Raw genomic sequence first — 27972 nt, forward strand, 5'->3', positions numbered from 1 at the left:
TCATAAGATACTATACTAGTACTTATTTTTTAGATACTGGTACTTTTTAATTAGATACTATTTCTTATTTAATAGATAATAGTAGTTATTCATTCGGTACTAGTTCTTATTCTTTAGACACTAGTACCTTTTGTAATCACTACTAGTAACTATTCTCATCTTAACTAGTCAGATCTGCTTTTTTATTCGTTTTATGCTATGACTAGTCCAAATGGCTACAGTAGAGTTCAATAAAAAATTACTAGTAAAATAAAAAAATCATACTACAGTAGTATCTAATAAATGTGTACAAGTATCTATTAAATAAGTACCATTATCTAATGAATGAGTACTAGTATCTTAAATAATACATACAAGTACCCAATGAATAACTACTAGTACATAAAAATTAAGCACAAAAATAAAAAATTAAAAAAAAATTAAAAAAATTAAAAATTAATTCACATTCGGTACGGTTTTACATCTTTATTGTCATAGGTATGACAGTGTTTTAGACATTATTCAAGAGACAATTTAAATGATTTCTTTCTAATACTGGAAGGCTCTACCTAACACCCTTGATCCAAAACTTTCTTCTAAAATCCCATAAACAAAATTGTCAAGAAACAACAAGGGAGAGAGATAGCATATGGTAGTAAAAATCTCTTTTTCAATGATAACAGATAAACAAAATGAGAACAAGTAAAACCTTGTCTAATGTTTACATGACTTTGTGGCAACCACACGGGTGCATGGTATTTACCTTAACAACTCTATATACAGGAAAATATACTATTACTATCCAGAAAAGGTTGTATTTTTAATTCTGTATAAACTTACAATGACCAACTAATTTTACTTTAAACTGCAACATTCTTGACCTTCACTCTTAATCATAACCATCATCATCAACATTGTCATCATTATCAGTCATCATCAATACAAGCACCCAAGTATTGTGCACATTTTGATGATCTAGTGTGCTTTCCATCAGATTTAATCTGAGGATGTGTTTCTCTAGAACAAAAACTTATACCATTAATTTCTTTGGCTCAGTAATTATTGCACCGACAGCTTACAAGCTCATAGAAATAATAAAAATACAAATAAAAAACTGGCAAATGGCAACAAAGCGTACAAACACTGTTAATCCATGCAGTAATATTGCACAATAAAGCAGCTTTAACCTTGAGCTCTATTAATGACATTGCTAAAAGCTTTGATGCTTTGAAAAGAAAAAGCACACTAGACCCAATAAACATGCACATAGCATGATGCTCCGTAAAATATGCTAGCGTTACAAACAATCTTTTAGTAATAATCCTTTCAAAATACATCACAAGCACCAAAATGATACCAAAGTATTCACTTTACTTAGAAATCAAATCATCTGAATACACAGACTAGCACTCTTTGACCACTAATCTAATTCCTCTAGACTGGAGAGTGAAGATGTGGTCACACTAGACTATAAATAGAGGCTCTATTTATTTATTTTATTTTATTGTATTATAGTGTATAGAAAGCCTTACAGCATCATATCCTCGTGCCACAATTGTCATAAAATAATTTTTGGATGCTGAAACTCTAGCTTGACCGCAACTTTACAGACCACAAGTAAGAAACTGCTAAAAAAAATAATAATTTGTTTGGCTTTTTGCCATACAACAAGTCAAACTGTCTAAGCCGCACAACAGGTAAGTCCAGACCAAGCGGCTGAAGTATAAACCATACGCAATAAAATCATTTCTTTGGGGTTCAAATCTTAAAATCTTTGGGGTTTTATACAATAGGAGGGAGAAACTGAGGCTCCGGTCCTTCTGAAGAATCAGTGCTTGAGCCCGTCTGAGGTTTGATGAGGATCTGAACGGAGCGCTCTCCACTTGAGTCCGACTTGCTGTCTTTGCTCACACTTTTGCCAGCGTCTTCACCGTTGTCTTCCTCGGCTGATGCTCCTATTGGACGCAGACGCTCTTCTGATGCAGTCTTGCCTCCTTTGCTTGAAGTGTCACTGACCCTCTTAAGTTTGTCGTCAGAACCAGATTTATCAGCTATGGAAAGATAAATGATAGTAATCATATTTTGCATAACATAACAAAATGATAAATTAATTTAAGTAATTAGATTTCAGATTTATTATCACTATTTCATTTTTATTAACTGAAAATGATTGAATTCAAGATGTTTTCAAGCAAGACTTAAGTCTCCAAACATGTTTAGGGCACTTGTATATCATTACCAATAGTTTTAATCAATCATTATTTTACAAGGACATATTCTGACCCTTGCTTGTCCTGTTTAAAGTTGCTTTGCGGTAAGTGAATTCATAATTGTTGTCAGTGTCTTTCCGGATAGGCCGGGGTTTAGGATGGAGCTTGTTGAGACGTCCCTCTGTGATCCACTCGTGCTGCATCCCTTCATCAGGGGTCATGCGTTTGGTGGGATCCCACCTACAAGGACCCAGTGGTACAGGTTGAAAAAATCTATTTATGTGTGTGCTGTGGTGGTAATAAACATGAAATTACTTTACTAGACATACACAAGGCAACGCCGAATGAAGTCAAGAAATTGAGGATCATTGGTCTTCAACACACTGGCAAGATCTTTTGAGTTAGGTCGACGTTTCTTCCCTTTGCTGTTGGTGATATTCCTTGGGTTTCCTTTGGAATCTGATCAGTCAAAATAAATTAGCATGAACAAAGTCGTTTTTAATTCAATGTTATTTGAGTTTTATTAAATTCCTAAGGTCCCGTTAATCCACTAAAATGAACTAATAATGATCAATTAATTTGTTATGGTGTTTATTCATCTTTGTTAACGTTGGTTATTAAAAAATACAACCCATTGTTAGTTTATGTAAACTCAGGATCATTAAATAATATTAACAGATATAAATTTAGATTTTTATAATGTACAAGTAAACTGAATAGAGTATTATTTTTCATTTTTAGTTCATAACTGATGTTAGCAAATGGAATCTTGTAAAAGCGTTACCTTTATTTCTAAGCAATCTACTTACCAAAAAATAACCTCCGTCTTGATGCAGTTTGAACAAAGTCATTTGGAGGAAGTCCCATAATCTGTAAAAGCAAAAATCATGTTCAGCCACCAATGCATTTCAAATAACTATAAAAGAGTCATTAAACCACATGAAGCTTTTTAAACAACTATAATCCAGAGAATACGTAAACTCTTAAATACTTTCAAATACTCTTTTCTATGCTTTTTTCATGCAATAATAATAAACTATGTGTGAAGGTGTTATGACACTTTTGTGCTGTTTTTGCATTCATTTTAAAGCTTTAAAGCTCCCATTAGTTGTATTTGCATGGCTTCAAGACTGCTAATACAGTCTCTCACCTCCATGATGCAGGCGATCTGCTCCACTTCACTCTCTCCTGGGAAGAGGGGATAGCCAGTGTACAGCTCTGCTAAAATGCAGCCCAGACTCCACATGTCTATTGCCATGCTGTACGGATGGCCCAGAATCACCTCTGGCGAGCGGTAGAAGCGGCTCTGAATGTAAGTGTATACTGCAGATGAGAATACAAGAGGTCTGTTAGAGCTACATGGATTTGACAATGCCACTTTAACAGCATGAATTCGATTAACGGTTCAAATAACACTAAATCATTGTTTCTCAATTGCTGGGTCACTGGTCTGTTTTAATGGAGGGGAGAATGCACTAGAAGCAAATGATCAAATTCTATTAAAATCGTGCATAGTTAGAACAGTAAAAAAACATTTCTCAAATCTATGTCAATGGCGTCTAATCTACCGATTGCAGATTTTGCTATGCATTGCCCCATATGGTGTAAATCACACAATCAGGATACATCTGGTGATGTGTTCATTACACAGGGCTCTTGCACTTACCTCTCTGATGCTCATAGCAGCTTGACCCAAAGTCGACCACTTTTATGTTTCCTTGTCCCCTCTTGGACAGGAGAATGTTCTCCTATTAAAACAAAATAAAGGATTATGGGTGTTTTGTCAAAATGGTCATTTTACTTGTGAATGCATTTGTATTTTTTTTTAAATAAGTTATCCAGCTGAATGTCCAGCCGCTCTTTCTCAAACTTTGAAAGTGGATGGTGACCATGGCTGTCCCTGATCCCCATCCACTCTCATTGTATGGGCAAAAGGTAGACAATTAGCTAAAAAAACAACAACAACAACAACAACAACTAATTTTCTATTCCACTCAAAAATAGAAGGTTACTGATATGTAAATAAATAAATATTTTCGTATTTTTATATCATAGTAATATTTGATTGACTGATTTTAATGTAAACTATTATTTTTAATAATAGTAATAATGTAATTAATTAATAGTTTATTTGTTATTTATGAGTAGTAATTAATTAATAAAACAATTAAAAATGAATTCCTGTTTTACATAATAATTTAGATTTTAATATAAATACTGTTTAATTATACTTTAGAGGTCAGTAAAATTAAAAAACAATGCTCACCAAAGCTGCAATTAACTGATCAAAAATCTCAACCTAACAGTAAAATAGTAACATTGTGAAATATAATTACAATTTAAAATCAATGTTTAAAGCACTATTGTAATTTATTATAAAATATAATTTCTTTGTGTGATGTCAAGTCTTCATCATTCTAATATGCTGAAAACAGCATCAATACTAAAAACAGTTGGTCAGCTTAATAATTTTGTGGAAACGGTAATAATTTTTTTTTCAATGAAGTCTTCTGTAAGATTATAAATGTCTTCACTTTCACTTTAAATAAATTTAACGCATGCCTGATGAATAAAAGTATTCATTTCATTGCATTTATTTTTTTTATTTAGCTTTTAATTTTGGGGTGTTTCACACTTTAACAGACTTCAGTTTACCGGTTTAAGGTCACAGTGGATGATATTCTCTTTGTACAGCATCTGGAGGCACTTGAGCAGTCCCTGAGCAAAACGCCGAATCAACCCCAGACTGAAGCCCTGGAAGTTGTTCTTCTTAATAAGCTCGTAGAGGTTCGCTCTGTATGGAGACAAGAGGTACAACTAACATGTAGCTATCTGTCACTATGTTACAGAATAATGTTATTGGCTAATACCTCGTGAACTATACATAGAAATGAATTTGAGTATGGCAGTATGCCATTTATCTAAATGCCTCTAGAGGGCAGCATAGTCATTTTTGTCACTACCTCACTCTGAACTTTGGATAAACACATCCATTGTCACTCAACAGCCTCCTGTCTTTAAGCACATCCATAAAAACTAAATCTCACTATTAGTGTGTTAACCGCTAAGCATTATGCTAAAGAGCCCTTTGAGAGGGAACTCATGAAAGTCATTATCTTTGGCAGAAGGGAGGCCTAAAACAGCTGCTGTGAACAGCCTAATGTAATCGGAGACTTCACACCATGAGTGGGCAGGGAAAGAGATAGGGGCCTAATCAAGGCATTAACTAAAGGATTCTGTGACTGTAACTGAAGACGGGGAGGACGCACCTGATGTCCTCTAAAGGTCAAGGCTGCCAGAGATGAAGCTGCTTTTCATGCAAAGTGACTTAATTGATCACTTTACCCAGAGCCCTAAAGGTCTTCACCAGGAAACTCTCACTTCACACCTAAATATGGCAACTGTCGGGACAAACCACCACCTCGGGCTAATGTGACATCTAACTAATGAATCATAACTAATATGATGATCTGCAATAACAAAACCTCATTTTTTTTTACAAGTTTTACCTTGACTGCGTGGGCTAAAGACAACATGAAATCAAAATGCAATAATAAATAACTACAAAAATATTTTAAATTAACTACAGTACTTTTTTTAAGTTAATTCAAATTAATTGTATGTATTTTTAGTTGAATATCCCATTTCACTCATCAATATGGTCGTAAAATGCCTTTATATTTACTTTAAATAGATGTCTATAATAAGCTGTAGTTACAGGGGAGTTTTCTATTTAAGTCCAGTACGTGACTCCAATGTTTAACACGTGTAACTATACTGATTTAATAGTATCAATTGAAATAGATTATGTGTCCATCTAAATGTGGACCCACCCCAGCAGCTCGAAGGAGATGCACAGGTGGTTGCGGAAGTAGAAGTACTCCTTCATGTGAATGACATTGTGGCAATTATCTCTGTCTCTTCTCCGCACAGCATCTAAGATCTTCAGCTCTACAAGAGCCTGATGATGGAACCTGAAGGTCAAAAGAAAAAAAACTCACCAATTATTATTAACTTTATCAATATGCAGAATATTATTATTATTATTTGTCCTAATGTGACAGTGTTTCAACAGTGACACTGTATGGGATTTTCTAAAAATAAATTTGTTCTGTCATGACAACTAACTGAGTGTTTAGGATGGTAATAAACATGATAATGTTATGTGTTTGGTTTTAGCAGAATAGATCTAATTTAAGATTATAAAGTTCTCAAACAATTCTTCTGGCAAGATAACTGTTTTAGCACAATATCTCACCATTCGTTGATACAATCTAAGTTGCATTACAATTACAATTCTGTCATATTTTCCAGACTGTGATATGAAAATTGTACAAAGTAGTAATCTTTAGCAACAGTGTGAAAATGAACAGCCCATAACAGGCACACAGTACTGGTCTAAACATATCTATCGGTACAATACGTGGCACATGATTAAACTTGCATCATATCCACACAGCAATGTGAAAACAGCATTTATCCACTTGAGAGAGCGTCTTCAAAAAGCGAAATTTTCACAGGACAAAATCATTATCTCAGTGTGGACACGAGACAAAAATGCAGAGAACATTAGGCATTTTCAAATGTATTTGGATTACTCTAGAAAGCCTAAAATGTTTGGATTTTAATGCAAATAGTGTATATTATATAAACCTAAAAAGACTTTCTGTAAGCAAATTCAGAGCAGCTATTCTGTTTTCAGCACTGAGCTTTGCATTTTGAGAGGGTTTCAAGTTAAAGCATCAGTCGAAGCAGGTGAAATGGCAGTTGAAGGGCATGAGATCAGTTCTGCCCAGACATGTAATGTGATACACAACAGACACCTTTTAACACCTTTCAGTGCATCAAGTCTAGTGTAAGCTATGACCCAGTTAAGCGCTGATTAAAGACCTTTTGATGGCCTTATGGAGGGAAAAGTGTGAAAAAAGGTTTATTTTAGTAAGGCAGTGGGAAATATTGTGTATATTTTCATTGCTATTTCTAATGGGTGCATTGAAACCCATTAAAGTTTAGCTTCTAACTTTAGTTTTAGAGTTTAACTTAATATTATTTTAATAAAAGAAGCGTAATTATTTTTTATTAATATCAATTCAATTTTCATATTATTTTAATATTTAACATTATATTATTATTTATTTCACATATACATTTTTTCGTAAACATTAGCCTGAAATCAAACAATAATTGACAGACCCCCTTGGCAGTACCAAGGTCCCCCTAGGAGCCACCAACCCCAATTGTACCAAAGACTGCATGGAAATGAGAATGAACACATGGACCGGAGGTTTATTTTACCTCTTCTTATTCCGAATGATCTTGAGGGCCACCATCTCATTTATCTTGTGATCCAAACATTTCAAGACTTGGCCAAATGATCCTTTCCCAATCACCTCCAGGACTTCATAGCGATAGGCTATATGGTCATGCACGACCTGCACAGAGTATTTAGAGGACAGAGTCAGCTGACAAACAGATCAGCATAATTATTCCCGTCTCCTTTGCAGTGGCAGACTTCTTGTTACTTGGAGAAACATCTCAATGTTAATACTGATATGCATAAATGTTTCTCATTTGTTTATATCTTGTTTATACACTCAGGAACATATCAAGACATACCGTCCAACATGTGACACTGTTTACATGTTTTGACTGCAAATGCCTGCTATTTGACTGTTTAAATTGTCAAGCCTGAAGGCATTCAATCTAATGCCCAGTAATCCTAAGGAACGTCTTTCTGAATAGGCACATTCATAGAAGATGGGTTGGGACATCAGACATGAGAGTCTGGCAGCCTGTAGCTGAATTAGCCAGCCTCGTGCTGTAATGCAATTTCATCATTTATCGAGAAGTTGAAAATGAGGTCAGTATATCAACCATAAAGCTGTTTGCCAGAAGCCATAAAATAAATGTTATGTGAAATAAAATGAAATCCTAAAAAGAACTTGTAGCTACTGTAGCTGCCAAAGCAACATTTTTAGTTTCATTAAGTTCAAATTAACTTAAAATTCTAAAATAACTAAAAGTAAAACCAGAAGTTAAATAAAATGTATAAAAACTTTATAAACATAAAAAACTATTAATAAAATAAACAGAAAAACATACAACAAAATTACTTGAACTTTGAATGGGTGGTTGATTGTGATTTCACTTTTTTAACGTTAGTTAGTTTGTAATGTTGTTGTGTGAGCATAAACAATATCTGTAAACTTGCGGCGCTTAAAGTTCATGCAAACGGAGATATTGTCTTTTAAAATTCTGGCAGTTTAATGGCTATAAAAACGGCTTGTAGGGACTGCAACGAGTTACTTCCTGGGTTTGTGACATGCAACTATGGGGGTGAGGCCATGCATGCTTTAGGGAAGAGGAAGAAAAATAGGGGCACATGCAAAAATCTATTTATATATGAATTGTGATTTTCTCTTCTAACGATTCTAATGAATTCTAAAGCAAAGCAGCGGTTCTCAATCCTGTTTCACACATCAGCCTGCTCTGCACACGCTCTGCATCTCTCTCTATCCCAATCTCTGAACTGTTCCATTTATACATTTATTTACACATAGCTATGAGAAGCATTATACATGGATGTGTGTGGTTGCCGTACATCTTAAAACTTTAATCAGGATAAAACCGTATATTAAAAGCTAACAGAAGAAGTAGCATTTACAAATAACAGCATATCTAAAACTATGAGACAACAACATAAAAAAAACATACCATTAAGAGCTGTGCTTGCACAGGTTCTGCGTGATCTGCTTCACTAATATCCTCTGCATCTCAATCAGGCTCAAATTCATAAGCAATATACCTTTGTATAAACTACGCCATTTTTTTTACAATACAACGGAAGCACATGCCGCTAAGGTGAGGGGCTGGACATTTAGACGTGAACTTGAGGCATTTAGCCAATCAAAACACACTGGACTCACTAACCAATCAGAACTCATCGAATATTTCTGAGGGAGATGCTTCATTAAGGTAGAAAATGATCAGCGCATTTATAGGAGAAGGGACAGAGCGGTGTGGAATAAAGGTAAATTATGTAAAAAAAAAAAAAATGTATATATATATATATATATATATATATATATATATATATATATAAATAAAAATTTTTTTTATTTTTTTAACAAGGCATTAACACGTTAGACTGCACCCCATAAAGACATTCAAGCCTAGAAAAAAAAGTCAACCACCCCTTTAAAATTTAAATGGAAAATATGAAAATAAAAACTAATTCAAAATATTACTAAAAACTGTAAAAGTGTCTCACCAACAGTAAAATAAAAATAGGCAGGCAAAAGTAATGTAATCACAAAAAGCTGATATATCATATTTAACCTTTAAGTAGCTGCCATGCTCATCGTCATAGCCTGCATTCTGTGGGGATCCCTGGGAGCCCTCAATCTTCTTAGTGTCCAAACCCAGATACCAGATCTCAGAGTAGTCCATGATCTCCTCCTTCTCATATTCTGTTAGCTGGTTCTGGAAGTGCTTCAGTGCCGCTGTTTGGAAGATGAAGGAAGACATGCATAAATAGTGAACATAACAGTATATAATCCAATTAACCAGATAATTACCAGATCATTAGAGAGGTCTGATTCTATTTACAGTTATTTTTGCATTGGTTAAATTCTGAAAAAAAAGAAGAAGTCCAGAGCACTTCATACTTGTGGGAGACATAGGCAGCCTCTGTCCCTCATACGTCCTGATCTTCTCAAACTTATTAATGATGCTCCTAGTTAAGGATTCGGAGAGGTTTTCCATAGATGAACCAAATCGATTGGGAAACTGTGGCCTAGGTCTCTCCTCCTGTGTTACAAGAAATGCAAGAACATATTTTTTACTCACCCTCATTTCATACTTACTGGTTTTATTTTTATTTGTTTTTTTCAGTAAAAATCCCCCCAAAACTACAAAAGTGGTCCATATGACTTGTATACTATATTCCAAGTCTTTTGAAGCTATTATTTTCAGTGTTGGGAAGGATATATAAGTTACAGATTACAAGTTCCCCTATTTAAAATGTAATAAGTATTGTAACTATTTAAGTTACTTTATTAATGTAACTGATTACATTTGATTAGTTTTTGATTATTACATTTCTAATTGATGTTTTCAATTGTCAAACATTTAAAGCAGGCAGGGTTAACCTTACAGTAGTACTGAACACTGATTACTGTTACTTTGAGATTGTTCTGAGGTTAAATACAGATTTAAAATCATAGCAAGAAATAGTTAATATTAATACAAAAATATTTGTGATTGTTAACATGTACATAAGTAACTAATTTAATTAAATAAAAACATTTCTCAGTAACTGTAACAGATTACGGTTAAATTTATTTTGTAATTAAATTACATAACACGCCATTACATGTAACTAGTTACTCACCAACACTGTGTATTTATGATTATGATCGTTAGTTATTTTTGGAGATTGACAGACATAATTACTATTAACAGTTGTTATTTAGGAAAAAATGTGCATTAAAAAAATCTTGTTTTGTGATCTAGAGAAGTCATAGAAGACTGTATAGATGCATAAGAGTGAGTGATGATAACTGTATTTTCATTTTCTGAGTGTTATCCGACCTGATTCCCTTGAGTGCTTTGCACCAGTTGTTTGACGATACTGGGTAAGGTTCCATTCGAATGCAGAAGTTTGCCATTGGTCACCAAAACTTGTTTGACCGGAGCCTCTAGCTGGGGCAAAGGACCAACTCCTGTCCCACACTTCTGAAAAACAAAAGATACAACACTCTGAGGACTGTTCAACATGAAAAACTCTACAAATCAGTAACAAGGGCCAAACGGGGGGAAGATACGTGAGCTTCACACAAGGCTAGTGGCCAACGGCCCCAATGAACCGGACCCCCTGCATAGAGGATGGAATTTCAGCGGCACTTGAGACCGAGGTGGGGACAAAAGCAGCGATACGGCAGTCTTTCACAACCCACTTCATCAGAGGAACGAATACATGCTCTAAAACTTACTAAGTCAGAGCCAATGATGCAGATTTTCTCTGCACTGTTCCTTTTTTCACTATATTCTTATGTAAGGAGTAAAACAAAAGGTCTCCGCGCTATGAAACAAATGTAGGGCACTGCACAAGGGAGGGGCTCGTTCATAGCTTAGAGGTTTTCCCCCATCTCACGGTTCAAAGCAAGTGCTCGATAAACGTCTGGGCTGAAAAAAGAGCAAGTGTGTCTATAGATAGATGCGATATTCAATCTCATATGTTCTGGAGATACTGCGGCTTCTGCCAACTTGATCATGACGCATAGAAACAGAAGCTAAATATAGCATTGGGGCACCTGCAGAGACCTACAAGAATACAGTAGGCTGTGCGTAAACAACGTACCACAGCTGTGCATTCAAACCACAATCGAATCAACGCATTTCCACATTCAGAGACACTATGCCAAGCACTTTATTATGAGCAGCTGTTAGCACCTGTGAAGAGATTGCTTTCAGTTAATGACAACTGTTAGGGGGTCATTTCACACTCAACATTAAAGATTTAACACAACGCTTTCCACAGGTGCTGGGAAGAATCATGCATTGTCATCTATATATAGCGGCATACAAATGAAGAGCTTATTCACAGATAAGCATCAGCTGTATATTTAAGCCAAACATTTTTGAGTAATAGTATTGGGAAGTGCAATTAATTTAGTGAATCAGTTTGTTTAAATGATTTCCTGATTTTCTTTTCATTCATTACATAAAATAACTGCTCACTTAAGTCTTTGCCTAACACATCTTGTAAATACTGCTATTTATTATTAAATCTGTTAAATTTTTAATGATTAATTGACGCAAGTGGGACAGAAATTACAGACGCTTCACCTTTAAGATATCTAGAATGTGTCACATGATTTGATTTCAATCACATGATTTATAATTTCAACATATTAGGCGCGTTTGAGTTGAAGCAGCGCTGCACAGAATGATCACTGTATGAGATCAAAGTACCGCGAGAGCGATTCGAATGCATTGGATCCATGTGCTCTCTTATCGCTCTCGCGGTACTTTGATGTCAAATACAGTGATCATTCTGTGCAGCGCTGCTTCAAGTCGAACGCGCCTTTTATTATAATATTTAGTCATGTGTATTTACTACTAAATATCCAAGATTAGATGATGCCAACTGTAAAATATTCAGTGATTATGGTGACTCAAACAATTCGGTCCATCTGTGGAGATGAGTTAGCGTAGAATCCTTGTTTGTAATGCCTGATCAAGTGAAAACACATAATATGATAATTATTATTATTATTAATTTTTTTTTACATTTGCATAGTAAATAAGCTTGACTGTGCGTCCAGCAAAAAAATAAAACTAAGAATGAGAAATTCTTAACGAATAATTTATATACCATTCAGCAGTTTAGGTTTGGTGTGATTTTTTAAAAATAACTCTCATCAAGGTTGCATTTATTTGATCAATAACTGTTTTCTATATGATTATGTTTTAATATGTCATTCCTTCCTGTGATGCAAAGCTGAATTCTCAGCATCATTTCTCCAGACTTCAGTGTCACATGATGCTCCAGAAGTAATTCTAATATATTTGTGGCTCAAGAAAAATTTCTTATTATCATCAATGTTAAAAACAGTTTTTGTTTTATATTTTAGTGGAAATATTTGACATTTTTTCAGTATTCTTTGATGAGAAAAGTTAAAAAGAACAGCTTATATTTGAAATACATTTTTTAATTACAAGCTTTTAACTACAATTCACTGCTTTCAGAATAAAAGTATTAGTTTATTTAAAACAATAGTCTATACCACTCCAAAACTTTTGAATGGTAGTGTATATCATATAGCTATCTTGTAGGATTTCTAGTCAGGCATTATCCACGTTATTCTTTCAGTCAGTGAAATTGCTTTGCATAGACAGATTAGATTCATCAGGTAGACAGAATTGTTCACAACACCCTGCACCCATCTCACAGTTTTCCTCCCAGACAGAATCAGCCTTTCAGTAGAATGATTCACAAAGCCTTCGCGAATCAATACAAATGAATCATCACTGTTAAGTAACCGCTTATGTCTTTCTCTGTGAAAATAGTCTCACCTGTGAGTAGGTGCAGTTGGGTCCTATTTTTGTGTTCTCGGCCTGAGACCTGTGGGGGTGAGGGAAAGCCTCGGGTCTGGCTGACTGTGAGAGAGAGCGGAGGAAAGACGTCATGAGCGTGACGAGTGGGCGCACTTTCGCAGCCCACATCCACAGTCTTACGTGTGGGATGCTGGCTAAATATCTCCAGGATTCATCTCTGCTCGCTCTGTGTTATTCAACACAGCAGATGACTCATGTTCAGTACAAGGTTGCTTGTTTTTAATTCAAAAGCACATTAATAGCATTTCAATGATGCCCACCATGTCACATGATGCAGTTTGACCTCATAGTAGAAGGCAGTCGTGATTTGCAGACTGGTACTTCACACTTCACAGCAATCAGCTCCTAACTAATGTTCCTCTCGAGCACGAACGCGGAGCGGTCAAGTAAATCAGGGGACTTGCGATGACTACAATCAGTCATGATTGCGGACATGCGAGAAAACAGGCTCACATCCATCTTAATCAGGTGAAGCGTGCGTCAATAGTGCCGACAGACAGCATAAGGACGGATGAAAAGCTCCAGCTAAACTTAGAGCCTCTTGGGTCGGGGGGGGGGATACAATGAGAGGATATTGGCGGACCTGTAGCAGAATTCAAACAGATGATCTCGGCTGTATACACACCTTGGAGATTTATGTGGCTCTCACACCCTTAATACACAGGGTGATTATTTACAGAGTCCAAAACATAGGGTGGTTTTTGGCCAAGCAGCGGGAGGTTTAGCCATGCTGATGCGTTGGGACTTAACTGCATTCATTCACATGCAGTGAAATACATTCTGGCTTATAGGGGGATCAGAGAGTACATGGATTCAAGTGTGGAAGCAACAAAGAGAAGCATTTAGAAAACAGGCAGTAAAAATTTGTTACACTTAGACTGTGGCTGGTCAGCTGTGCAATGTGAGCCGCGGGCTTTAAAAGACTCATTCAAATATTAACACCTTTGAGTTGCTATGTTCAGGACCAAGGGCTTTGTGTTACAATGTGGGTCAGTGTGCAATGCAAGGATGAGATAGCCAATAAAATGCTTGAAAATTTGCATTCATTCCTTGGGTGAATGAAAATACTACAAGAAAATACTACTCCAGATTTTCTTCTTCAAAATTTCACATTTATTCAATGTGTTACGGGAGTGATTTTTTTTTATCAGTCAATATAAGATTTAATTAATCGTAATTGGTTAATATTCGATTTTTAATTGTGCATTATAGTTTCTCATTATTTGTACTTTTACCATCATTGAGCTTTAAGCTCGCTTAAAGTTCCTCTTTAAAAATGTTAACAATTTAATAACACTGTAAAGTGTAATACTTAGTAAATCCCAAAACGAATATCAATTGCTTAAACAGTCATACTTACATTTAAAATTTGTTATGGCTGAATTGGATTGTAGCATTTGATCTTAACTTTAGTTCTATTAAAACAAAATATAATATAATATATATAAAAAAAATTCATAAAAACAATTATTGGCCAGTATTTTTTTAATTAATGCATTCCTAAAATATACTCTAAGAAAAAAGGTTCCTTATTGGCATCTATGGTCCCATGAAGAACCTTTAACATTCATTCAAACTTTCCATTCCACAAAAAGTTCTTTATAATGGATAAAGGCTCTTTAGATTGTTATAATGTTCTTTGCACTAAGAAAAATAGTTCTTGTAAAGAAAATATCACTCAAAGGTTCTTTGGGGAACTAAACAGTTATTATGTGGCATCGGTTTGAAAACACCATTGTGAAACCTTTATTCTTAAGAGTCTACTGTGAGCTAAACCAATGACTTTCACTCTACAATGTGCCCAATTTTATATCCCAAATGCTATTTTAAAAAATACTGGTGTTTAAGCCCATCACCAATGGTTTTTACCCTTTTTGGTATCACATACACAGACAGACCAATAGAGTATTTGGGCCACCCCAATAAAGAATAAACTATGGCCATGGGTGAAACCCAAACCACACCCCAAAAGTTCAAATATACATCATATGCCGTTCTTAATACTCAAGACTCTTAATGCCTTTACTTGGAGCCTAGTACTGAATCATTTGCTGACAGTCACCTTAAAGGATGGTTCATACTTAGACACTGGCTTGAGGTTTTTTAAGCATCCTAAGCATCACATGTTCAGACCAAATATACTCATAGGGTGCAAGGGGTGCTTTTAACAACATCAATCCTTGATAGAACACAGACAATAAACTGTCGCCAATGCATTTCATTACACACCGCGGTGAGATAAATCTCAATGCTGGAGTGGCAGGATGAATAGAATATTGGGACTCCTACATAATTTATTGTAACTTTGCACTCTTAACTTTATAATCAATAAAACTGAAAATACACAGAACAGAATGCAATCAAATAGTCTCTCGTGTTACTGTGAGTTACGATTCTTAGAAGGCGAAGTGCAATGAAATCTGAGCAAATAACCAAATAAAATAAAATGTGATGAAGTTCTTTATATCCCCTTACAAAAATACCATGTTAACTACATTTTCTTCTTCTGAAAAGTATAACCAGGCTTATAATTAGATACACACACACACACACTCTCTCTCTCACACACACACTTTTCTTTTGATAACAGCGTTATATTTTAGCCCTATTATAATTATAGTTTCTGCCAAAATAAAATATCTTGTAAAAAATAAAAGTAATGTCAATGCATACAATACATAATTAATATGCATAGCCTATAATTTAAATTAAATAAAATTAATCTAATTAAAAAAAACTTTTTTTTTCCCCTGGTTAATTTATTTTTCTTTTTAAGATCAGGGGAGACTAATACCAAGTGACCAATATAACAGCAATTGATATATTATTATGGAATTACATAAACCTGTAAAAGGCGTAGGCCTACTAATAATAGGCTATCTATCTAATAAAAACATGCATGCATAAACTATTTTAAATAGCCTACCATTATTTAACATAAAATGTTAAATAGGTAAAAAGTTATTAGTTATTAATTAACTGTTAACTTTTTTTTCATAATAGCCTAAAAGAAAACTTCAGTGCAACCACAATCAGATAAATAGGCTGCAAAAGCTTTTAACAAGCGTAATCATAAATGCATGCGAGGGAAGGCATAAACTGCTCATACATTACCTTATTATTAATTTCAGGAAACATGTCGCTTTTTGACACGTGGATATTTAACACATCCAAGTCATAAGGCATGAGAGAGGAAAAACACGTTCACTTTTAAATCCAGCAGGAAACTTGCATGTGCATTTTAAGAATCCTGTAAGACACCGGAACCCGTTCTGTCAGCACTGGAAAATAGCAGCGAGAACTTCGCGAAATGAAGTGTTTCCCGATGAGGCGGAGGGGTTGAAAGCTTTCGTCAGCAAGAGATTAACGGAAAGAGGCAAGCTGTCCGTCTGCTGCTCCACTTGACGTGTATGTCCCGAGATATGCCACCTGTTCAGGTTTTCCAGCCTGCCTGCACTCTATATAGATGTGTTTACGTGCGCTTACCTATCACGGAACCCATATTCCTTCCATTCTAGCACACTGCATTTGTTTGCCAAGTCATGGCGCTCATAAAGTGGTAATCCAGGACAGTTATGACACAATGTCCAAATGTACGGCTGCACAAGTCAGCCTTCAATAACACAACCGACTCGCAGGCATGAGTTGTTTGTGTGTAGCCTACTTGCCGCGAGTGCCTCCTCTCACAATTTCTTCTCTTTGACACGGGCTTTGAGTATGCAACGGCACCGCCTTCACCACTATCCGTTTACTGCTCTCTCTTTAAGTTTCCATCTGTCAACGAACGATGGGACCCCAATAAATAACGCCCATCAGTACATCGTCATTCCCAAAGCCATGTGTATTTCAAAATGTCAAAAGAGCAGTGGACGAGACAAGAGCTTAAAAACGCCCTTCACTCAACCTATTGCATTGCCTCCGTGATTACTGGACTTTGATTTGAAGGGTGAGATCGTGTAGTTGCATTAGTGAAAAAGGTAAATTTCAAAACCTAAAAGTTAACCGTACTGCTGATAAATGTGTTTGGGTGAAAAATTATGTCTGAACAATGAAAATAAAGCGATTTTACATAAAGGTGGTCCCCCAGTGTGGGTGCAGTCATGTTCACACAACCAGCCAAATATATGGGGAAAAAATTAAAACATAAATAAAATAAAAAGAATGGTACATAAATATGTCTTTGATTAGGATATATTATTATTGGCAAAATACATTTAATTAAGTGATACATTTTTTATCAAAACATAATTATAACAGAAAAATATGCACAATTATAATATCAGTATAATATGTGTTCAATATTACACCCTATAACAATTACAAATAATAAATGTATATATATATATATATATATATATATATATATATATATATATATATATATATATATATATATATATATAAATCATAAGCATGCTCCTCAAGGCATAAGGCATTTTCCTATCATTGAAGCGCATGTTGAGGTTGTGAGATGAGTTTTTAATATAGCTTAACTGTTTTTAAATTGACATGACATCTTGGTGCCAGGCAATGGCATAAAATATCAGTCTGCATGTTTCCATAGACCAACTAGCCTAATTCAAAAATCTCACAGTGGTATAGTGAGAATGGGTGAGAAGCCCCTAAGTCTACCTAATGACAGATAAATAAATAAATTAAATATAAATGTATGCATTTAGCAGACACCTTTTTACCTAAAATTTGTTCCCCGGGAATTGAACCCACAACCTTGCGCTGCTAATGCATTGCTCTACGGTACCACTCTCGCACACAGGAACACACTTACACAGGATACACTTTGATTGCAAAAAATGTATTCCTGTGAGCTACACTATATTTATGTTCAATTACATTTATAGAACACAATATCTTTTTAAGCCATTTGTGATGTCTATTGTATTATTATCAGATGGCTGGATATACTGGAGACAGTTATTCTAGCTATACAAAACACTTCAAGCCTTCATAAATGGCAAATATAGAAGGTAACAAGTTGACACTTTTTTTTCACACCTATTCCCTATAGACTAGCTCTGCTCACATGTAACAAGCATGGCAGAGCGGGAGCTTTTCACTGTTACAACGTGACTCAGTATGTAGGCTTATTATCAAACCACCTTTCTCAAATGTCATGCTAAGGCAGCCTGTGTCTACAGATTTAGGCCTAAGAAAAATAGTTATTGTATTTCTGAACATCAGTTATAGGATGGAGAAAAAGAGGACAGCATTTAGTTTTAGCATAACCAAACCACAGTGCATGGCATTTGGATCGGATTTGAACATACTGTACATAGTGAGTGCCTGTAATACCTACTATTTTAAAATCTAAATGCACTGAATATGGATTAATGTTTAAAAACGTTTAATCTGTCATTATTCAATCTCATGTCTTTCCAAACACGCATTCTGCTATTTTTTTTCCATATTGTAAAAGTAGAATTTTGAAGGAATTCCGAAATTCTGAAAATGTTTGTTTTTAATTGAAACTTATGCTGTAACCAATTATTACATTCAGAGTGCAAACTAGACTGGCAATAAAAGACAGATAGATCAGCAGAGAGACAAAGGTGTAAGACACAAGAACAAACACTGGCTGTGTTGGGAGGAGGGAAAGATGCCTGATTATGATTAGTGTTTATGTTACATAACACCAAGGCACACTAGTAATCATGATGAGCTATGGGGATGAATTGTTCTTGACGGAGTGCTCATTCAGCACGATGACACCTCTTCCCTGCCCAATCCTCAGTAGCCTGCCACCATCTCTGGTTCATTCCATTCAAGACTCCGTTATTAAGAACCTAACAGCTCTGCATGACTGAAATCAGTCATGGAAATGTGTGAGGTAAACACCAACACTCACACATTCGCTGCTGTGGATGTAGTAATGATTAAAAGGTGATAGACTGCTTATTTGCATTCTATAATCAGCCATTTAGTAAATGATTTTTATAAGCATAAGTATTTAATTAATGACCTTGATGATGACGGCCTTATACAGCACAAGGAAATGCTAGAGAGAACTGATCAGGTTTTTTGAACAAAGCTGAGTCAGGAATCCTTTGATCATCTCAATACTTTGATCCAAAATGCGTGCCTTTGAAAGATTCACCCGAAAATGAAAACTCTGTTATCATCCACTCTCCTTTATGTGTAATATGTAGCCTTTTTCATGGAGCATAATTAGTCTAGAAGTAGCAGACTTTGCAGACTGCTCCATATGAAAGTGTATGGATGACTGCAGCTGTCAATCTCTATGACTCATGCACTATTTTTCTAGTTTTCTGAAGACATAGGATTACTTTGTGATAAACAAACTGAAATTAAAGTTGCTATGGTACTTTTCTGGAGCTTGACACTCAAAAAGTTGGAAAAATGTGTGCATTTATGCACTGTAAAAAATAAGTGTAATTTTAACTGTAAAATTTTGTAAAAACGCTACGGAAAAAAACTGATAATAGGTTAACAGTAAGTTCCCGTACTATATACAGGGAAAAACTGTAAAAGATCTAACAAAGCATTTAATGTAAATTTACAGTAAAATTCTGTTAATTATACAGCTTTTAGAAGTAAAAAAAGAACAAATCAATGTAGAATTTACAGTCTAAAACTGTAAACTGATATTCCCAGAATTCCCTGCGTGACACTCCACGTTTGAAAGTATTTTGTTTAAATAATCATGTTTTTAAATAGTTCTTGTTATCAGTTATGTACATTTGAGCTTTATGTTACATCTTCTGTTGCTTAATGAAAGTTTTTTGCATTATTTAAGTATCACGTGTGTTACCATGATGGTGTTTTGTGTTTCCATAAATGTGCACCTTCTATATGTTAATATATACTTCTGCTTGTGGTGAAGCTACTTGTGATGAGCTTTGATACTTCATGTGGCTTTCTCTTATACAGTACCATCTTTATTATTATGGTGGTTGTCAGTATTTTCAAGGTACAAAACAGATTTAATTTTGTGTGTTGTTGAATTTACTGGTTTATATTCACATTTTCTTGTTTGTAAATTACAGCTTTATATTGTAAAATTAACAGTTTTTGACGTAAATGTGTTTACAGTTTTCTGTATTTTTACAAAATTATTCTGGCAACCACAGCTGCCAAAAAGTTTTTGTAAAAACAACAAGAAATTTTTTACAGTGTGGCATGGGGCATCGCTGAACCATAATTTCTTACCCCTAGAAGGTTCATTGAAGTATCATACAACTTTTAGGAATGGATTTAAGGGTACTGCCCAAGTGACAAGCTGTTGTAACCCTTAGGGAGGGGTTCTCAAAAGTTGAGATACAACCATAATCAAACCCACCTAAACAAACTAATCAAGGTCTTCAGGATCACTAGAAAGTTACAGGCCGGTGAGTTTGATAAAGGTTGGAGCTAAACTCTACAGGAAAGTGGACCCCTGCCCTAAGAGTTCAGTTTTTGCACACTTTTTTTCAAAAGTGCAGCCACTTTTCACCAAGCTGTTCTATGGAAAAGAGCAGGATGGACGTTTTGATGGGTAATACCTTTTATGCATTGTGAAGAAAAACATGAATGTGTTCTGGGAGCATTCTATTTATCTTCTACTTAGCATCTTAGCAGGATGTAAGGCATTGTACAGGTTGCCACAATCAATATTAAGCTTATCTGACTTGTAAATAGGGATGCACCGAAATGAAAATTCTTGGCCGAAACCGAAAACCGAAAAAGAGAAAACCAAGGCCGAAAACCGAAACCGAAACACAGAAAGAAATTATGCCAATTATTAGTACCATTGCATTTATTGCTATGACCGTGTACTAACTTTACTAAAATTAAGACATTGCAATTGCATAAATTAATATTAAAGTTTCAAAGATAATTACAATTACATAACTTATTTAAAAAAAAATACATAAAAATACATAATTACAAATGATGCAAATATTTATTAAGCACATTGCAACAATGCACAGTATAAAATAAAATTCAAACTAAAAATTTATCCCACTCATGTATATTTAATAATAATGTTCAGGCCTACTGGCCTGCAGAAAGGTTTTAAAATGAACAGTTCTCTCATAAAAACAAAGTGCATTTAGGTGAAGTGCATTTGAAATTTTTCTATGTAGGACTAGAAAGTGCATTACTTCTCCAGTAGGCAAGACTGTTATAACTTCTGGGGATGGGGACTTCAGACAGATAACCATCTAGCTGTTGAGCTTGTCATCTGCCTGACATTTGAGAAATATTTGAGAGAGTGTATTTAAATAGGGCCAGGGCATAAATAAACATTTTTATCAAATTAAAGCAGAAATCTAGCAGAAAATCTAGCATAAATATGGCTACAATCTGATATTATGTATGTATATATGTTTGTGTGTGTGTGTATAAGAACAAAATAGCCAACGTATTATTATTATTTGAGGCACTTTCTTGCAGAATTTCACTGAACATATCAGACAACGATGGTGCATGCCACTCATCTGGTGCAGGGACCAGTCTTTTTTTCTGCGCTCTGATCAGTCTCCTGCGCTTGGCGCTTCTCCGTCTCCACGCGGGTTCTCCGCATCCAGCGCGGCCTGGATCATTTTGTCGTGCGCGCTGCCTTATTTCCGCATCCAAGTAATGGTCTTTATAACGCGGATCAAGCACATTCGCGATGAAGTGCAGAGGATCCGAAAAGATCTCAATGAGACGTGTGCTAACAGACTCTATAAGACTGTACTTTTCTGTGTTTTTACATCGTGGTCCGTCTTAATCTCTTTGTTAGGAGACGCTTTAGTGCTGCGAATAAAGGAGTAAGAAGAGAGAGAATGTTCACTGGTGTTAAGTGAATGTCGCGGGGAGCTCGTGGTCTTTGCTATGCAGGTGCACGTGCAGGTCGCGGTTTCTGTTTGCGTCATCACAACATTTCGGCCGTGTTGTTTCGGTGATAAAAGTCTATCGGCCGAAAACCGAAAAGGCCATTTTCGGCCGAAAATTTTCGGTGGCCGAAATTTCGGTGCATCCCTACTTGTAAACTAAAGAGAAATGATCACTTTGCATTTGAAATATCACATCTGCAGAACACAAATTAGAAAAGAGAATTAAAAGAACAAAATTTGGAGCCTTTTCTAAAAAAAACTTTTACTGTTAAAATGCACTAGACAAACTGAAATGCAATCTAGCTGATCTACAGTTGTATGTACATTTATCCATGATTCATTAGCACTACTACAAGGGGTGGAAAATTTAGGAGATGGCACATTCTGCCGGCAGAACTCCATAAATCTTTACCTCAGGTTGAACTCTCCCATTCCTCTGACTTTGTTGTGTGCCCCAACAGTTCTGGAGGATCTCAAAGCCACAGCAAGATGGTGTGGTCCCTTCTCCACCCATGGCAGGGTCACCCCATGCTGCGGTAACCATAGGCCTCAGTCCCACTACGTCATGTCCACTTGCCGGTAAGGAGTCCTGAAGTTAACCACAACAACTTCTTTGGTCTTCAATGATCTAGAGCTCCACAATCCAGAATGAATAACCCGAAGGGATCCCCTTCTTTTAGACTTCTTCAGACATGTGCTTGTGCAAAGATGCACAATCTCTGGATCTTGGGTCAAAGAGGATGTAGTCACACTCATCTCCCTGCAATGGATCTAAGAGTCCGTTTTATGTGCCATCTCCATATCTCTGTTCGAGGAGATGTGTGCTGCAGGCAGGGATAAATGGGTGGCTACATGGGGTGCTCGGGGAGAGCTTGGTGACGTGTGGACGAGACTCCACAAGGGAGCCATCCTGAGCCGGAGGCTGAGCAGTGGGGGCTCTCAGTGCCATCTTCCTCTTGCTCTATGGGAAACATCAGGGGAGTGATCCCTGACAGTGGAGCTCCACTCGGGGCATCATAAGCGACTTCTGTTGGGACTTCTGGTAACTCCTCCCTCCCAGAGGCCGTCTCCTGGAGACAGAGCTGGAGATATTTCCTCCCCTCCACCGTTCACATTCCCCCAGGACGCTGACAAACAGCAGTGAAGTGCAGAGAGGAAATCTTATCCCCCGGCATGCACACATAGGCTTTGGTTTCTCCTGCTCCAGCACAGAGAGAGTGGGAAAATGAGCTCTGCCCTTCATAGTGATACCTCCGCCATTTGCCTCCATAGAGGATAATATTTCTGACTGTTTCATCCATGGGGGCTTGGGGTCTAATGTATATACCCACATCTCTCAGCGCCACTTAGGAGAGAACAAATTGGATCTTGTGCACCTGCCATCAGTTGAGAATGGGAATGTGTTTACCAACTTTATGTTTACATTGTAACTGACATTTGGAAGACCTTAGACATATCACTTTAATTGTGTCACTCAATGGTTATGTAACAGATGTGTTGCCTTTATCACATGGCCAATGGGGTTTTCAATGTGAGGTGGACATGTTACAATCTACTATGACATTACAGGTCTTCTGGCAATAAAAGAGTTTTAAAAAAGAACAGCTTACAACTGTCATTAAAACTTTGCCTCTTCTAACAAATTTCTCCAGAGGTAACACAGCCATTTGGATTAAGATCAGTTCTTGTAAAATATTTTAAACAAATACCCCAGAGTTTTCCAAACCTACCCTTGATGGGCCATTGTTCGGCAAAGTTAACTCCAACACACCTTCCTCAAAGATAAAGCTTTCCTGAAGACCTTGATTAGCTGGTTCATGTGTGTTTTATTAGGGTTGGAGCTAAACTCTGCAGGACAGTGGCCCTTCAGGACAGAGTTTGGACACCCCTGCTCCGCTGGAAGGTGGCACTCCAAGAGCAGGATTGGACACTCCTGTAACACACACATCAACATTAAATTTATGTAAGAGGTTGTCATTATTAGTCCTGGAGGCCAACCTTCCTGCAGAATTTAGTTCTAACTTGGTCAGCACACCTTGGGTGCATTTCCCAAAAGCTACTATAGTAATAAGTTATGTCATTACCAATAGAGTTCAGTGTAACTAATGACTAGGCTATAGTTAGCTAACAATGGTTTTTATACACACCCCTGCCTGAGAGTTTCGAGTAATCCTTTTGACCTTGATTAGCTGATTCAGCTTCGTTTAATTAAAGTTGAAGCTAAACCCTGCAGTGAGGTGTCCCTCAGGAGCAGGACTGGACACTCTAGTTGTGAACACAGTTGGGAAATATCTTCAAGTTAAAATAAAAAAATAAAAAAATAAAATATATATATATATATATATAAATACAGCTATACTGTTTAGAATTAATTTCGAAGTTATTAATCTTACTGTGCCCCAAAAATTACATCCAAGCCACTCTTACTTACAAATGAATGAACATTAGTAAATTAGATAATCAAATATAGTGACTTCTACAAATGATGCTAGACCTTATGAGAACAAACTTTCCAGCCTTCCTATTTCTAGCTCCTCTAATCTAGTGTTAATGCTATCTATATTGATGGTGCAAACTGGGTGTGGCTTCAAAATCAGTATCACCCATGATATAACAAATATTCAACAATATATGTTTTCATGAAGGCAACAGACTGATGGCAAATGACCTAGCTGGCAGATATGCAAGTTAAGCATATGTAGTGATCAACAAGTGGATAGAAGTCATTCAGGTGAAAGGGTCATCCAATAGAGCAGGTGTTGCAGAGTAGAGGATATATGGATTAACCACATGCGACACGTTTAGGAAGCCAGCAGATAAAGTCAAGGTAAAGTCCACACCTTTGCTAAGACTTTATTTTTGCACATGACCATATATATGTGTGCATTATTGAAACTACAGATGGCAGTCTATTTTAATAGGTCCAGTGTGTTCATGACCAATTTAGGCCTGCAATTGGACTAATATAATTAACAGTATAAGCAGTCTTGTAGCTGAGAAATAGTCAGTTGGGTGACCTAGTGTAGTATGTCATTTTTAAGAACATTACTAAGAAAAAGCTAAATATTAAGGAAGGTCTTAAGGAAGCATGTAAATAGACTGGTTTTCTGGTTATGAAACAAACTTTTAAAAGTTGGACTATTTTTAATGTAACATACCATACTAAAAAAAAAAAAACCACAACACTCAGCGGGATTAAAAAACAGAACAAGACTTGGCACAAAGTCTAAAAATGTCAACCTGAATATGTTGTAGCACTAGCACCCAGGACAATTCACATGCCAAACCCTAGTTCTTAAGAGTAGGGTTTATTCTAAATCTTAGCAAGCACCATTAATAAAAATAAATGTATGAATAAAAACAATGCTCCAATCTCTCATGAATACGGTGGATAATGATGCTTGAAATTTACAGATGTCCATGTTCAATAGTAGAGTCATTCAGTGATTGGGAAGAGGCAGAGAGACAGACTGACAATGCCCCACAAATTTATGCCAGCATGAGTAACATTATCTATCAAGGTCAGCTGTCTGGGCCAGGCCCCACATGGGCTAATCCCTTTCACACACACAAATACACACACCCATGTGCACACACACACACACACACACACACACACACACAGAGGATGGGACAGGATGGCAATGATAACATTCAACATCTATTCATGTTTAAATTACAGCTGACATCTACAGTAATTATTCTGAGCAGCTTTGATTTTGTAGCCAAAGATTTCATTTTGGCTTCGACCTAGTCTTTAAATGTGCTGAATCTTTGAGCACAGATGCCCCATGGACTGTCTAAGCCAAGAATTGTTCCAAAATGACCCAACTTTTTTTAGCAGCTACTTTTAAACTGTAACTACAAGCCACAAGTATTTTTAAATCCTTAAACAATTTACAAGGTACTAACATTAAAGTTATTAAAAGCTGGCACAGTTCACTATATAAATTCTATACTGTGTATACAATCACAAATTTGAAGTACACACAACTTGATGTATAGTCAAACATTTCGAGACAAACATAACCAAATGTTATGTTACTTTACAATTTGATTACTTTCCGAGTAACCACCTCTACTTGGATCATTCAAGAATTTACATTTTCAACAGTCTGTTTCAAACTGCTGACTGAGACTGAAGGATTCATTAAAAGAACCATTTCAAAATATATATATATTTTTATGAATCGGACTACGGGCATTCATCAACATAAGATAACTGCAGGAAAATCAAAGTAAGAAAAATGAAAATCAAGTCAAACTTTATCGCTATAGCCATCAAAACATCACTGTGGTGGACTTGTAGCGCTGTTTCACTTCAGGCATTCCGACCCACCTGAGTTTGAGTCAGGGCTCACTAACCCTAATCCCCCTACCCCATTTTGCTTCCTGTCTAATGGCTGTCCTGTCAAAATAAAGGCTCAGAATGCCAAAACAACTACCACAAAACCACACAAACAAAGCTGTAAAAAATCATTACCACCTTCACCAATACATTTCAAGACCATCACCTGCTTTGAGAAATATTCCTGTTATTACACAGAATCCAAATGCAAAGCACTTGAACATATTTATATATTTTTTAATGGTGGATACCATTAATTAAATGTTGTGCACCTGAAATGTTTTCAAGGTTTCAATACATACAGTCCAGACACTCCAAGATATGCAAAAGGTGATGTTTTTCACAAAAACTAATAGTTTTGTGCAATGAAAAGTTATCTTTTAGTGTGTTTGTTTTATGTATTGTATAGTTATTGAAGGGGTGCACTGAGCAATGAGTGCACAAGCTTTCTGTCCTCTGTTTGAACCTAATGCATCGTTTTTAGTCAGCTTTCCAATGGCAATCTTAAACTTGATCTTGTGTTATGTAATATGCAGATTAATTGTAATATGCAGATTAACTTTAAGGCTATGACACATCCTTGAAGACTTCCTAGACTTAACAAATTAAGATCTAACATATCAACTTTGAAACCACCCTCTCACATTTGATCTTAATTTATGCAGTCTGCCAATAAAGATGTTTTTCTTACAGGATTTTGGTCATCGGTTAACTAAGCTCAAGAGACTAGTTACATCAGTGTTCTCTGGTTGCCTGGATGAAGGAAGAAACATCATACCCTACAAACACTAAGCAAGGGACTACCTTGTTATTGCAAAAATAATACCCTGTGGTTTATGTACAGTATGTATATTAACTTAAGTTGAATTACAAACACATAAAATCACTAAAATGTATGCCTTCCTTTTAAAATAAATGACAATTGGATTGGTGTGCCATATGTGTCCAAATATTTTTGGGCCACATTGTTGATTATTGAGAGCTAAACTTAATCCATAACCCATGGAATAATAACACTCTTCTTTTTGTCCTTGGTCTCAAATGATGTATCACAATTTGGAAATTTAGGATTTACAACTATCTGACACTACAACATCACATACCTGGTCATTATATAAAGTGTTCTTCCATAGTCTTTCATTATTCTGTTCAATATCTTACCTTCTCTCCTCTGTTTTCTCCTTCCCCTCTCTCTGATTCTGCCCTCGGGCCCATTTCTACCTCAGGCAATGCTGAACAGTGTTCGGGTGAATCCAGGGAACAAATTAAATAACAAATCCAATCCTAATGTACGGCAGCTACAGCGTGGGCTGCGATGACACTGTTTGGGTGCTTTGGAGCTGCAGCCAGTGAGCCTGGTGTCTGGTGCTGACATGTTTGGCTCAGACAGCAGAGGAACCTGATGATAAGTCACTGAGTGATGGAAGCAGGTGCAGTCAGGCCACCACTCGCTCATCTTATGCCATCCGCAGGTTTG

General features: G+C 36.1%; 1 protein-coding gene across 4 annotated transcripts; it reads right to left on the bottom strand.

The window, feature by feature from the left end:
- Positions 1-450: 450 nt before the first annotated feature.
- dyrk4 (dual-specificity tyrosine-(Y)-phosphorylation regulated kinase 4) lies at positions 451-27875 on the bottom strand. 4 transcript variants are annotated; one of them, XM_052597005.1, is made up of 14 exons: positions 27657-27875; positions 13269-13352; positions 10782-10925; positions 9857-9998; positions 9528-9691; positions 7485-7621; positions 6023-6163; positions 4845-4983; positions 3856-3937; positions 3340-3512; positions 2999-3059; positions 2519-2648; positions 2263-2429; positions 451-2030 (listed from the first exon to the last, which is right to left on the bottom strand). In XM_052597005.1, the coding sequence occupies exons 1-14, from the start codon at positions 27708-27710 to the stop codon at positions 1762-1764; spliced, it is 1887 nt and encodes a 628-aa protein (XP_052452965.1). In that variant the 5' UTR covers positions 27711-27875; the 3' UTR covers positions 451-1761. The 4 variants fall into 4 exon arrangements, with proteins under 4 accessions (XP_052452965.1, XP_052452964.1, XP_052452968.1 ...); XM_052597004.1 differs by lacking the exon at positions 27657-27875 and adding an exon at positions 16425-17123; XM_052597008.1 differs by lacking the exon at positions 13269-13352 and having other exon boundaries at positions 27657-27874.
- Positions 27876-27972: the final 97 nt, after the last annotated feature.

Source organism: Carassius gibelio, chromosome B25 (assembly GCF_023724105.1).
Source record: "Carassius gibelio isolate Cgi1373 ecotype wild population from Czech Republic chromosome B25, carGib1.2-hapl.c, whole genome shotgun sequence".
Lineage (NCBI taxonomy): Eukaryota > Metazoa > Chordata > Actinopteri > Cypriniformes > Cyprinidae > Carassius > Carassius gibelio.